The sequence below is a fragment of the Lissotriton vulgaris genome, chromosome 4_1, assembly GCF_964263255.1.
Source record: "Lissotriton vulgaris chromosome 4_1, aLisVul1.2, whole genome shotgun sequence".
NCBI lineage: Eukaryota > Metazoa > Chordata > Amphibia > Caudata > Salamandridae > Lissotriton > Lissotriton vulgaris.
Genome location: NC_141691.1, coordinates 1,100,903,169 through 1,100,917,660, shown reverse-complemented (window position 1 = coordinate 1,100,917,660; position 14,492 = coordinate 1,100,903,169). Strand labels below are relative to the sequence as shown.

The window sequence follows — 14,492 nt, the reverse complement described above, 5'->3', positions numbered from 1 at the left end:
GGGTGAGTCGGGATATGCAGGAGATATGGAGGCTAAACTTTGGCAGAGCGGTCACCTGGCTTGACGATAAGGTTAAACTTTGGCCTAAAATGCCACTGTCTCTGCCCGGGAAGATAGCATTAGCCAAGATGGTTATCTTACCGAAGTTCCTATACCTGTTTGTAAATATCCCACTTCCTCTCACACAACATTTTTTTAATACCCTCAAATCGCAGTCGATTGCCTTGGTCTGGGCCAGAGGTCAAGCCAGGGTGTCCTGGGAACTATTGACTCTCCCATTGCGACAAGGGGGCTTGGCGGCGCCAGACATGCACTTATATGCACTGTGTGCCCAGGCCCAAATTCTGCATTACTGGGTCCATCCGATGCCCTACCAGCCCCATACGGCAGTTGAGATAGATGCGGTTGTCCCTGTTCCGTTACAGGTTGCACTTTATCAGGCCCCAAGACGTCCACATGGAGCCATAGATACGGCTGAGACTCTGAGGTGGGTTTGGGGAGAATTGCGCAACTCCACTGTTATATGCCCCGTCCATCCCGCTGGCACAAAATCCACTGCTGCCCTGTATTCAAGATGGGATCGGTAAGACCCTCACTAACTATATGAACCTACACACGTTTGCTGATCTGTATCCTGGGGGCACATTCAGGCCGCCCCCTGAGGCTGGCACGGAAGGACGATATCTTTTGCTGAGCTCTTTTTATATCACAAACTACGTACAGCGTGTCGTGCTCTATGGAATAGCTTTTCTACTGCTGGCTGTGCAGATGCACCCCTGCCTCATTTCTCCACATGGCGTGGGACTGCCAAAAAATAGCTGAATTCTGGTCCAAAATCTTTATAGCTGTGAACCAAATTATTGGGAGAGCTGATGATCCATCCCCAGTGTTGGTCCTTTTGGGGTATGTCAAAGGCACTCTGCCTAAGCAGCGTAAACCACATTCTCTGCTACTGCTATTTGCCAAGCAACAGGTTGCTCTCCACTGGGGGAGGAGGGGGGTGCCCTCAATCAGGGGTTGGATAAATGAAGTAACATATGGCCACACACAGCTGAGCATGTTTTGGGAACTTATGCCCCCAGCCTCAAGACCCCGCAACATATGGGAGCCCTTCTTGGCCTGGGCTCGGAGCCAGCCCTATTCTTTGACACCCGCGCACACGGAGGCCGATACGGTGGAGGTGTGAACACCAGGTTGTTTGTCGTATTTTCTGCCACTTTAAAAAATGTTTATATCTTGATCGATCTTGGGTGGGGCCTGCTTTTCCCTTTCCCGGCCATGATTCCTCCATAGCCTGTCAGATTGCATTGTGTTTCATACTGTAGATATTTGCCTGAAGTTACTGTAACCATTTTGATGCGTGGCACAAGCGGGCCACTTAATGTGATTATCGTTTTGATGTAATTTACTGATCATGACTGCTATATTCTTCATGTTCCTGTAACACCATGTTGGCTTTGTTTTTCTAAGTTTTCCTTTTTGATGAAAGCTCAATAAAAAAAAAGTCCCCGCCCCAGATAATGGTGTCGCAGTCAGTCGCATGAACTCTGGCCCATATATCTTAGAAGAAGCTCGGAGAATCAACATTGGGGCCATATATTGGAACCATCACAACCTGGATCCCACCCAGGGTGCCAAGTATGATGACTAATTTACCCTCTGAGTCAGTGTGTAGTTCCCTTTCCTTCCATTCAAGACCTCGCCTAATCAGCACAGCGACCCCTCGCGGGAAATTTGAGTATATGGAGGAGTACACTGAGCCCCAGCTATTATACTTCAGCCTGGGGGAGGGTACGACATTTAGATGTGTTTCCTTTAACACACATACATCTACGTTATGCCTCCGCAAATAGGTGTGAACAAGCCTGGACTTCTACCGTCATTCAGCCCATGGATGTTCCATATTAAAAAGTTCATACTGGCTATATGGGGACTAGCTGAGGACATTGTAAAATTACAGTTGGATCGACGCAACGCATCATATTCAGAGGCATCCAGTTGCAGTCCGTTGAGCTGTATAGTAACTAACTGGCTAAGAACATAACATCAAACCCCCCCGCCCCTCAAACCCATCACCCACTTCAACCCCCAATTAGGTTCTAGAGAACCCACCCCCCAACATCTTAAAGAAGCAAACCGCAAAAGGGTATTCTCCCATAGGGGAGCAGTACCACCAGTGTACTCCTCTGCTAAGACAGGGTGGCCAAGAGAGCTGTACCAATTACACAAAGTCAAAACAATATTCACACATCATATCAAATAGTTCAGGTGCATGGGCAGTTCATGCATCCTAGTCCGGCCCAACGTGTCCCATCACAATCTAGCCTGTCGTGGGGTCTGCCAAATCCGACCAGCAGGCCTTTTTGAGAACAAACAACGCCCATTACAGAGGGTGTGGGACACAACTGTTGTATAACAAACCCTTCCCAGCACTTAAAAAGTCTTGCTAGCCCCCACCTCCCATCATAGTACAGATCAACTAGAGCAAAGGATATAATTAGGCTGGAGTCACATCAGTCATTGTCACTAAGCCGGGCCTCGGCTGAGTCTGCAGTTGTGGAGCCTTGTTTTTACTTTTTACCACCGATGGGTTTTGCAAATTGAAGGGCGGATTTGGCATCCTTGAAAAAATGTGCAGTTCTGTCGCGAGTGACTTTAAGTTTTGCCGGGTATAACAGCGAATAGGGAATTTGAGCTTGCAGCAGGAGATGCTTAGCAAGAAGGAACTCACGCCTCGCCGACTGCACCGCAGGGGTGAAGTCTGGGTAGAATGAGACCGGATTGCCCTAGACTGGATGAGGAGCAGCTGTCTGAAGCTGAACTCGGACAAGACGGAGGTCCTCATCCTCGAATCCTCCCCCTCAGCCTTGTTCGACTCCTGGTGGCAGACCACACTGGGAACAGCACCAACACCCACCGACCACACACGCTGTCTAGGATTCATCCTCGAATCCTCCCTCTCCATGTCTAAGCAGGTCAACGCCGTCTCCTCCTCCTGCTACAACACCCTCCGCAGGATCTACAAGTGAATACCGAATTAAACAAGAACAACGGTGACACAGGCCCTCGTGAGCAGCAGACTGGACTATGGAAACGCACTCAACGCAGGAATCTTAGCCAAACGCCTACGACGACTGCAACGCATCCAAAACGCCTCCGCCCAACTGATCGTCAACATCCCCTGCCGCAGCCACATCATCCCCCACCTGAGAAACCTACACCTCACCTTCAAGCTCCTCACCCACGCACCCAAAGCACTCCACAACACCGGACCAGCCTACCCGAACAGCAGACTCATCTTCCACACCCCCACCCGCCAGCTCCGCTCCGCCAGCCTCGCCCTCGCCGCTGTCCTCCGCATCCAACGAACGGCCTCCGGCGGCAGATCCTTCTCCTACCTCGCCACCAAGACCTGGAACACCCTCCCTACCCACATACGGCAGACCCAAGACCTACTCACCTTCAGAAGACTCCTCAAGACCTGGCTCTACGAGCTGTACCAGTGACTAACTCTACGCTAGCCCTGCCGGCCTGTCTGCTGCCTTTCACCTCCGCTACAAAAAGATGACTCTTCTTGTTGGCCCAGCAAAGACCAAATACGTGGGAGGGACTGCCTGCCTTCAACAATGACTGTAAAACTCCTATGGATAGTGGACCTGTCCAAGAAGAAATGCATTCCAAAGCTGAAGAACTCTGCCATGAGGACCCCAAAACCGCCTCCGGTCCGACCTCTGCACCCGACGCCCATTACCCGAGTCCAAGTGGCCCACCGGTCCTGCGAAGGTTCCCCAGCACTTCTGAGCCCGAGTTCACTGTGGGCTGACCCCTGCCGGACTCCTCCTCTTACCTCTGCCTCAACTTGAAGACTCCCCTTGGCGGCGAGCTGCCTGTCCGCCTAAGGACACCCTGTAGGAAGCTGGGTCTGTATATACTATACCAAAATGAGGTATAGTGTGCATAGAGTCCAGTGGAACCCCAAAGGTCGGCAGATGTAAAAGTAGATAACACTATTAGTGGTAGTGTGGGCGAGCAGTAAGGCTTTATCTGAGGGTTGTGTTAAGCATTTGTTGTATACATACAGGCAACAAATGATGTTGCACACTCAAAGACTGAACTACAACCAATTTGTTTGTATCTAAAATATTATTTCGTTATTTTATTTCTAGAACCAAGCCTGGGGCAGGGAAGTGAAATAATACTTTGCAAAATCTTATGCAGTGATTTACAGTTGAATGCAGGTTCAAATGCAGTTGGTTGAGTTACAGGTAAGTCACTTACTTTTGCTAATCAGTGTGATATGCCTAGATATCACACGGAGACATTTCCTAGACAAAGGGTAAGTAAATAAGTTTTTACAGTTATGCAGTTTTACAATGTTTCGTACAAACCAACTCCACACTTAGAAGAATTTTCATGGAAAAGCAGTCAATGCAATCCTATGGTAGGAAATGCAGTTAACGATTTGCAGGTAAGTACTTATATGTGGAAGTTCTTATTCCTAGGTTAGACCCAGGGTCGAGGATGCACTCTCAGAACACTCTCTGCGGCACCAGGGCGGCAGGGTGCAGAGTGCTGAGGCCCAATGTTAACGTTGGGGGATAGAGGGCCTCTGGTTGGTGACTGTTCACGAGCCAAGGGTGGCCACAGCTCTCTTCCTCACTTGGTTTTCCTGCCGATTCTCTCACCCAAAGTGGGAGTCTGAACCAGTGGGAGCTAGTTGCTGGAAGCAGTAATGGGTTGGGGTAGCTCACAAAGGCGGCAAGCCTTTGAAGCTTCACCTTCATTGACCCTGCCCATCCTGGTGTGGAGGCTTGGCTTCTTGTCCCAGGATGTGCATTGTTTCAGCAGCAGGCTCTCGACCCAGAGGTCCAGAAACATGTCTGGTGGTGGCAGCTGGCGAGCAGCCACTCGGCCAGGACGCAAATGTTAGGTAGTTTTTCAGGGGGCATCTCTAAGATGCCCTTTGAGTGCATTTTTCATTAAACCCCACACTGGCATCAGTGTGGGTTTAATGTGCTGAGACATTTGATACCAGACTTTACAGTTTTCAGTAATGTCATTATGGTGATGTGGAGTTCGTAATGACAAACTCCCAGCACCATATACTGTTAATGGCATTACTGCACATAAAATGTCTAAGAATTGGTTTAGAGACTGATGGGGTATAGGGCTCATTCATCTGTACCCACACCACCGACATAGTGCACCCAGCTATAAGGGTGGCTGACCTATGCCAGGGTAGTGAATAATATGAATGGCACGCAGGTATGTGTTCCATGTCGACTCTTTAACTTTGCTCTGCACCAAAACAGTCAGCCTGCAAAGGCAGTGTGTGTGTTTTAAGGTAAAGGACCTCTAAGGGTGGCACAATAAGTACTGCAGCCCTTAGCGACCTTTTCAGGTCACAGGACCCTTGGTACCTAGGGTACCTTTAAAGGGGCTTGCATGTGGTCAGAAAAGTGCCAATTTGGGAGTACGCAGTACCGTTTTTAGGGGAAGAACTTGGGCCCTGGGTTCCTGGTTGGCAGGAAGCCAGGGCACATTCAGTCAAAGAGCATAAACATCAGGCAAAAAGTGTAGGGCAACATTGCACAAAGGGCCACTTTACTATACGTATGCTAATCTGAGAGTTCTGGAACTCCAAGACCTGTGCAAAGCATGGAAACTTGTCATGGGTCCTAAGCCCACAAAAGCCCATCTCCAGCAGTTGCTGGCAGCGAATGACATTTCCCCTACTACGTAAGAGGTAATGAGTCCGCAGAGGTAGAGGATGGAGAATTTGACTCCATCTCTACCCCTCAGATGGTAACACTAGTGGGAGTAACTCCAGCAGTGTCCCAGATGAGGTAGATACTGGAGATGCAGATCTTCAGAAACTAGTCAGGAGAATAAATCTAGAAGCTAAAGTCTTGGCCATAGAAAAAGAAAATACTGACATGGGCCTAGGTCCCACATCTCGTGGTATTTATACCACATTCATGATTTCACAGATTAATAATCTTACCTAATCTGGAGGGAATTGAACCTGCCGCGTAAACTTGTTAAACAATAATAACCACAACCACTTGAGGAAATTCCTCCTGTCTTTGACTTTGTAAAAAGCAGAACAGCAAGCAGTTCAAAATGTTGCACAAAACTAAAACTTCTTTATAAAAACATACAGCTTAAATAATTCTTTATTGAACCGCTTTGGTTTTTTACCTAACACACGTGTATTGGAAACTTTGGTTTGAACATTTAATGTTAAAAAGGAGAATCTAAGACCTTAACCGTTAGGCCACAAGGGATTCCTACTGAAATCAACTAAGCCTGTGGGAATCACGCTACCTTACCTGCGCATCCAGTTGGCAATAATGTACTCTGTGATGATAAATCAGTAAATTCACGAATTAAATGCAATAGAAGTTAAGATTGTATTTATGCATTTTTAAAGACGCTAAATGCTTGACGATTCAGATCACAATTACGTAACAACAAATTAATCTGTCTACGTTTGTTTCAGATCCACATGATGGTATCCTTGTGCTTCTGCCAGCTGAGTCACAGAAGCGTTTAGTGCAGCTTTTGTATTTTCTGCCATGCATGCCAACAAATCTACTTGCTTGTCTTAATCGCTGCTGTATCATGGGGAGACTATCATCAAGTACAGCCACTGCCATTGTTGGGATACTGCATACTAGGTATTGTGTTTTTGTTTTTGCTTTTAAAGGTTTAATGGTAAGATGGTTTGCAGTGAACATAGTTCACAGCTGTTTCGATAAAATACCCTAGTTATGCTTTTGCTAAGCAGATGAGCCCATTGAAACTTTTTAAATGTATGAAGCACTTTGCAGCAATTCCAAGCGGCATCTGATACTGTATTTACCCTGTTAGCACTAATTTCCTGCTTTCTGAATTTCCGACATGCAGCCAGTTTTTCATTATAAAAACTATCCAGCCGAACGGAAAACTGTTGTTATATCTGCCCAAACTGCCAAGCCATGTCTTCCCTGGACCGGAATTAAGCATCCTAGGACCGGTTTCTGGCTATCAGCCAGGATAGCTTGACTCCAGTGGCGTAGTGAGCACGGGACCCACGTCTGGGCATAACCTTCCCACATAGGCCGAACAGCAAAACACACAAGATGATGGACGGAATGTTGCACATTGGCAAAACATTCACCCCCCAGTCCCAGATCTGGGTTTAAACCATCGTTAGGATGCTTGATTCCCGTCCAGGGAAGACATGGCTTGGCAGTTCGGGCTGGACTGTCCCCATGAAGCACAAGGTCAAGACTGATTTGCATATGGCCATGTCTGAACTGGGGTGGCTTGGTGAGCAAAATAACGATGGATTAAACCCAGATCTGTGACTGGGGTGAATGGTTTGCCATTGTGCAACATTCCGTCCATCACCCTCTAGGGCACGTTCCACTCGCAAGCTAAGGGCCACTATGGCCTTTTTGGTAAACATTCCCATAGTTGAAATTTGCAAAGCTGCAACAAGATTAGGCTGTCCGGTTTTAGGTTTAAACCTATAATAACTGATCAAACCAAACCGAATGGGAAATAGCCCTCACCAGTGTAAACATAAATACAATGAAAAAACACCTGCACAACAACAAACTAAATGCCATTCAAAGAAAGGAAAAGGAGAGTGAAGGAATAATTTTTTTTCTTCCTGAAGGGGCCAATACAATGTAACTTTGCTCTGCAAGTTAGCAGCAAGAAAATTATTCTGCTTAAGTTTGGTTGTTTATGGATGGCACAAAAATATTGTTTCTTCTTCCTTTTGCTTTTTTCAGTTTTGGGATCTTTGGCCTAAGTATGCAGGGTTTAGAAGCATGAGTTAGGTCTTTTTTAATTATTTTATAAGCTGTAGAGAATCAGGAAATATCAAAATTAAATTTGATATTTTAGCTGCTTTTGATTCTTTCACTGATGGGTACAATGGCTGGTTTCATAAGAATCATTCCCAATATGTACCATCACATTTACCCACAGAGAATGGGTAAAATCCTTGATACATCAGCCCCCAGTTTCTAGTGAGTCAGTATTGATTGTAGGTGAATTGCCAATACCTCAGGCTTTAAACATTCAATGCACGGCATAGTGAAAAGTTTGTGAAAAGAGTGCTACCATAAAGCAGCTGGGATAGTGGTGAAAACATGATACCAGACTTTTGGAAAACATGGAACGCAGTATCACTTGAAATGCTGCTGCAAAAAGGTTCTTTACAAGTTCAACAAAGATTGGAGTGATATTGTTTGTATTTGCAGTGATTCAGCTACGTAAATGAAACCATCCACGGCATTTGGAGTTAATGAAACCTCACTGTGGTACTCTGTACAAGTTCTAGATCCCTTCCGTAAATGGGAATTTTCTCCATAGTTTTAAAAGTGCTGCTTCATTTTTGACCGCTTCAATAACTGAGGGTATAATCTCAGTTATATATATGTTTTGGTGTTGCCCGACTCAAGTGCAAATGTTGAGGGTCTTTTCACAAGAAAAGTTTACATGGGGAGGAAAAAGCGAGCGCACATGTAAGGTGTACTGCAATAAGTTTGATTATCAAAAAAATATTTGGAACAAATATGTTCGAGGCATGTGGGCTGCTGAATTGATAGCTGTGCATAGATCGCCGCCTAGTGTTTGGTCCGGATGATTGCACATTGTTGTCCTGGAAGAGTCTTCAAAGTAGCACGAGACGGGTGGCTCCTCCCCCGGACTACAGTGCGCATGGGCATCCTATCCATCTTCAGATTGTTTTTTTCCGCCATTGAGTTCGGATGTACTTTTCTTTACTCAAGTTCGGAAACTTCTAAAGGCCAAAAGGCCTTCTGGGTCGTCGGTATTGTTTCGATCGTGCCGAGTTTTTGTTCCAGTTTTTCTTGAGCAGGACGTCAAGAAGAGCCGCGTGGCCTTTTCGACACCGGAAGCCTGATTGTCGATGGAACGGAGCCCGTTCAAACGATGCCCCCTTTGTAACTCCAAGTACCCGCACATCAATGTAGACCCGGTGTGCAACAAGTGTTTATCACTAGAGCACGACAAGAACAACTGTCTAGCCTGTGCTCGATTCAGGTCAAGGAAGACGCTTAGACTCCGACATGCAGCGAGTCAAACGATGTTGAAGCCAGCGCCCGACCCCGTGAATATATTCGATGAAGACAATGAGGTCATTGACGCGGAGGATTCAGAACAGCAGTCGGATCCCGGTTCTGAGCATGGCTCCGAGTATTATGAAGAAGACGATGACCAAGTCGAAGATGAAAACGTCGTCGAGGTAAAGGACGACGTATCCCTCATCGGAGCCGTTGATGATGACTCAAGCGATGAACCGGGCCCACCTGTGGGTACTGGGCCAGACACGGACACTCAGAGACTTTCAAAGGCTCAGGTCGAGGCATCGCCAGAAGGCCTTAGCCGAGATCGTGACGAACATTCAATAGCCCTGCGTCAAGGCCCGGCTAAGAAGACATTACATGAGCCATCGGTTCCAATACTGAAAACGAAATCGAAAGCGATCGAGCACATAGCGAAACCGAAAGTGCTGAAAACAGCCCTCGGGTCGAAACCTTCAAACCCATCGGAGTCGACGAAAAAATCTTGTGTCGACGACCCTGCGGGGTCAAAAGTAAAGAGTGTCGAACCGAAGATCGGGGCGCTGAAGTCCGCCATTAAAACAAAGCACGTCGAACCGAAGACGTCGACGCCAATGGACAGCGACATCAACAAAGGACTCTAGTCTCGGAAGGGCCTCGATCCGAAGCATCAGGTAGACAGACCCCAGCTTATCAAAGGCCTCGAGTCAAAAGTCAAAAGCGCCTCGAAGGACCACGTCGAGTCGAAACGGAAGAGCACGCCTCCGAAGCCACAAGCACCGAAGCCAGCGCACGCCCAGAAGACGGCTGGCGAAAAGGCAAAGTCGGTCGGGCCTACATCGACGCCGGCGCCGAAGGTCGGCCCGTCTAAGGAGCCACCGATAAAATTCGGACTTCCACAGACTGCGCGCCCCAAGGCGCTCGATCCGAAACCCCTAAACAAGTATCAATGGGGAAACTGAGTCATCCTTCAGAAGAGGACGTTATGTACCAGGAGCCCTCATATGATGACCAGTCCAAATTGCATATAGACTCAGAATCTGGTAAACTCACTATTTATCAGAGGAAAATCATATCTGAAAATACTTTGGAATCTTACAAAATTCCACTCAAAAAGAAGAGGGATTCTGCAACTTCACCTGTCCTTTTTGAGACTGTGCATTACTATGGCCAGGACACTTCGGTATATTCACCCACACCCACTACAGAAGATATTGGTTATTATGATGAGGAACAGTATCATTACCCTGTGGACACTGATCAGGATGACCAGACTCAAACCTGGACGGACCCTACTGACCAGGGAGAATCACAAACTATCCCTGATACTCCCTCCTATCCTGTGAAAACATCACCTACTGAAGATACAGCTGCATTCAATGCTTTGATTGAAAGGGCAGCACTAAATCATGATGCGGACATGCATGCTGACCCTGTTGAAGAGGATTTCCTGTTTGACACTTTCTCCTCTTCAGAAAAATCTGTAAAAACTTTGCCAATGTTAAAAGGTGTCCTTAAACATGCTGGTGACATCTTCAAAGAAACCACTAGAGCAAGGGTTATTAACCCCAGAATTGAAAGGAAATACAGACCGGCGCCTGTGGACCCTACATATATTATGGGACAGCTGCCGTTAGACTCCTTGGTGGTCTCCAATGCCCGTAAGTGCGCCAATTCACAGTCTACGGGTGATGCTCCTCCTCCAGACAAAGAATCTAAAGCACTGGAAGCTTCTGGGAAAAGGGTGGCTGCTCAAGCAGCTAATATCTGGAGGATTTCAAATACACAGGCCCTATTAGCCAGATACGATAGGGCACATTATGACACTCTAGAGCAACTGCTACAACATTTGCCAGAGTCCTACAAGGAGGGAGCAGAGATGCTAATATAGGAGGGTAAACTCATTACCAACGCATCCATTAAGTGTGCACTAGACGTAGCAGACACTGCAGCCAGGGCCATCAACACCAGCGTCATGCTCAGAAGGCATGCTTGGTTGCGCATCTCTGGATTCATACCTGAGATCCAGACCACGCTACTGAACCAGCCTGTGAACCCAGATTTTCTTTTTGGTCCTGATGTGGACACAATCTTAGAAAAGATTAAAAAGGACACAGACACGGCCAAATCCATGGGTGCCCTCCAATCTCAACAATTTAGAGGAGGTTCCTTTCGTCGCTCCGGTAACAGAGGAGCTACACGAGGCCAGGCATCACAACAGGTCTAGTACAATAAAGGGAGCACGCAAACCACCTATAATAAGAATAATAGAGGTGGATACCGTGGCAACAGCAGCAAAGATCCTCCGCCAATACTAAACAGTGACGCCTTGTCACTGCCCCCGGACCATATAACACCGGTCGGGGGCGATTACAACAGTTCCTGCTAGTCTGGGAGAGCATTACCACAGACAGGTGGGTGAGACAACTTATTCAGTACGGCTATTGTCTAGAGCTCACCTCCACTCCACCCAAGATACCCCCAAGACACCGTCCTATGTCAGCAGAGCACATAGACTTATTGCAGCAAGAGGTCATCAGCATGCTGCAAAAAGGGTCCATAGAACTCGTCCCTATACAGGAACAAGGTACAGGGGTATACTCGCTGTACTTCTTAATCCCCAAAATGGACGGGTCTCTCAGGCCAATTCTGGACCTCAGGCCCCTAAACCAATACATATTGTCAGAACACTTTCACGTGCTTACTTTACAGCAGGTTCTACCATTGCTCAGTCAGGGTGATTTCCTCGCAACGCTAGACCTAAAGGACGCGTACTTCCACATACCAATACATCCGACACAAAGGAAGTATCTCGGGTTCACCATACAAAACCAGCACTATCAGTTCAAGGTCCTAACCTTTGGGGTGACTACAGCACCCAGGGTGTTTACCAAGTGCTTGGCGACAGTGGCCGCGCACCTAAGGAGAAACTATGTCCATGTCTACCCCTATCTGGACGACTGGCTCGTACAGGCAAAGTCGGCCCAGCAATGTGCCAGCCACATGTCGCGCACTATTCACCTCCTACACAGTCTCGGATTCTCACTAAACTACGCAAAGTCTCATCTCCAGCCCGCTCACGTACAACAGTACCTAGGAGCGACTATAGACACTCTGGTAGCAAAAGCACAGCCAAACTCAGCAAGAATCAGTGGTATTCAGGTGCTGATTCAGGAGTTCAGACCCCAACACTCGCTCCCAGCACGAGTGTTTATGCAGTTGATAGGCATGATGGCCTCCTGCATCTTCATAGTCCCTCACGCGAGGCTACACATGCGTCCGCTTCAGGAATGCTTAGCACGGCAGTGGAACCAGGCTCAGGGACAGTTGAAAAACCTAGTGTTGGTGACCGGTCGTGCATACCACTCTCTGCATTGGTGGAACCCACAAAACCTTTGCAGGGGACGACCGTTCCAAGAGCCTGTACCACAAATAGTGCTGACGGCAGACGCATCTCTCCTGGGCTGGGGAGCGCATGTCCTCTATTACACCAAGGGCTATGGACGACACAGCAGAGGAAAATGCTTATCAGCCTGCTGGTACTGATAGCAATCTTCATGGCAATGAAGGCCTTCAAAGTACACCTGTGCAACAAAGTCGTGTTGATCCGGGCGGACAACATGACTGCCATGTACTACATTCAGAAGCAGGGAGGCACACACTCTCCACAGTTGTCACATCTAGTGCAAAGCATGTGGAAGTGGGCCATTCAGAGGAACATCTTCCTCATGGCAGAACACCTCCCGGGCAGAGACCACCAGATGGCGGATCTGCTCAGCAGACACAGCCAGCAGATGCACGAGTGGGAGATCCATCCCTCGGTGCTGCACCCGTACTTCCAGCAGTGGGGTCACCCAGAGATAGACCTGTTCGCCACAAGGGAAAACGCAAAATGCCAAAGCTTCGCCGCCAGGTTTCCACATCCGCAGTCTCAGGGCAATGCGATATGGATGAACTGGTCAGGCAGGTTTGCGTATGCTTTTCCCCCAGCCCTGCTCATACCACTAGTAGCACGCAAACTGCGACAACACTCCATGACACTCATCCTAGTTGCTCCAACGTGGGCGAGGCAACCATGGTACACCACGTTCCTAGAACTTTCCGTGGTGCCTCATCAAAGGCTGCGATAAACACCGAGTCTTTTAACGCAAAGCCATGAAGACATTCAGCACCCAAATCCGCAACAGTTGAACCTTGCGATCTGGCTCCTGAAGTCATAGAGTTTGGTTACCTGAACTTGCCTCCTGACTGTATGAACATTATTAAGGAGGCAAGGAGACCTACAACCAGAGCTTGCTATGCGGCAAAATGGAAACGGTTTGTCATATATTGCACCAATAATGACATAAATGGAGGAGCTACGCGGGCATCCCAGATGGTCGCGTGAGCAGAGAGCTCCCGAGACCCGCGCCGCCCTCTTGCATCTATCCTTTTAATATCCTGATTATTTCTATGGGCTTTTGAAGTTCTACTCCTGCTGATCCTGGTACACTTTCCAGGGCTGAGATCGGACTTCGGGAACCATTTCTACGCCGTCATTTACTTTCTGGCCTAACCCCGGACGGGACCGGGGTCTCTGCTGCTCTGGCTGTCCGAGACGCAATTCAACAACAGCGGTCACTGGACATCTACTCCACCGGTGTCATTGTCACTTTCACTTTTGGTTTCCCTTCTACCTCCTAATTGACTGCCCTGGACGTACTCCTCATTTCGAACCACCGTGGCCTGGCCCGCTGTGCATTCCGGCCATAACCCTGGTCTCACAGGCTACGATTTTGGACAGAAGTACTGATTTGGCGACCCAAAGATCACTGCCATTTACACCAGGTCCAGAGAGGCCCTTCGGGCGCGGCTTCCAATATGGCGACTAAACCCGAAATTGAGAAGCGCAAGACCAAGGTGCCGACCCGTGGGGGTTCAGTCCAGACCAACGTTATGGACCGCTATACACAACCGAAAGGTTCCCCCAGTGCTGCTGGCCGTAGTCTTGAGGACCCGAAGACGGACCTGGCGGCGACATCGGAGGTATCCCTCCAGGATCTCATACGCGCCATCGCTGGGATCAAGACGGATATGGGGCTCCAATACGAGGCCATTGTCTCGAAGATAGACACGGTGGCGGTTGATGTTTACCCTCATAAGAGCGGACTTGGCTAAGACCAATGAGAGGGTCAAAGCCTTGGACCTTAAGGCCTCCAGTCTTGTCACTGATATGGCGGACGCGCAGTCGGAGATCGGCAACCTGCGGTCATCGCATGATCTGATGGCCAGATGTCTGGAGGAGTACGAAAATAGGGGCCAACGTAACCACATCCGCTTAGTCGGGGTACCTGAGAACAGTGGTGACACTACCGTTGACCTACTAGTGGAGGACTTGATTGTGACTCATCTTGCTCCCGCAGGCCTCAG

At 48.2% G+C, this 14,492-nt stretch overlaps 1 protein-coding gene across 2 annotated transcripts in view; it reads left to right on the top strand.

Moving 5' to 3' along the window:
• Positions 1-14,492, top strand: part of TEX10 (testis expressed 10) — a 591,356-nt gene that overhangs the window by 182,772 nt on the left and 394,092 nt on the right. For both annotated transcript variants that reach the window (XM_086965321.1, XM_086965322.1), the window contains exon 8: positions 6,503-6,680. In XM_086965321.1, coding sequence (XP_086821447.1) covers positions 6,503-6,680 — 178 coding nt within the window. The remainder of the gene's footprint in view (positions 1-6,502; positions 6,681-14,492) is intronic.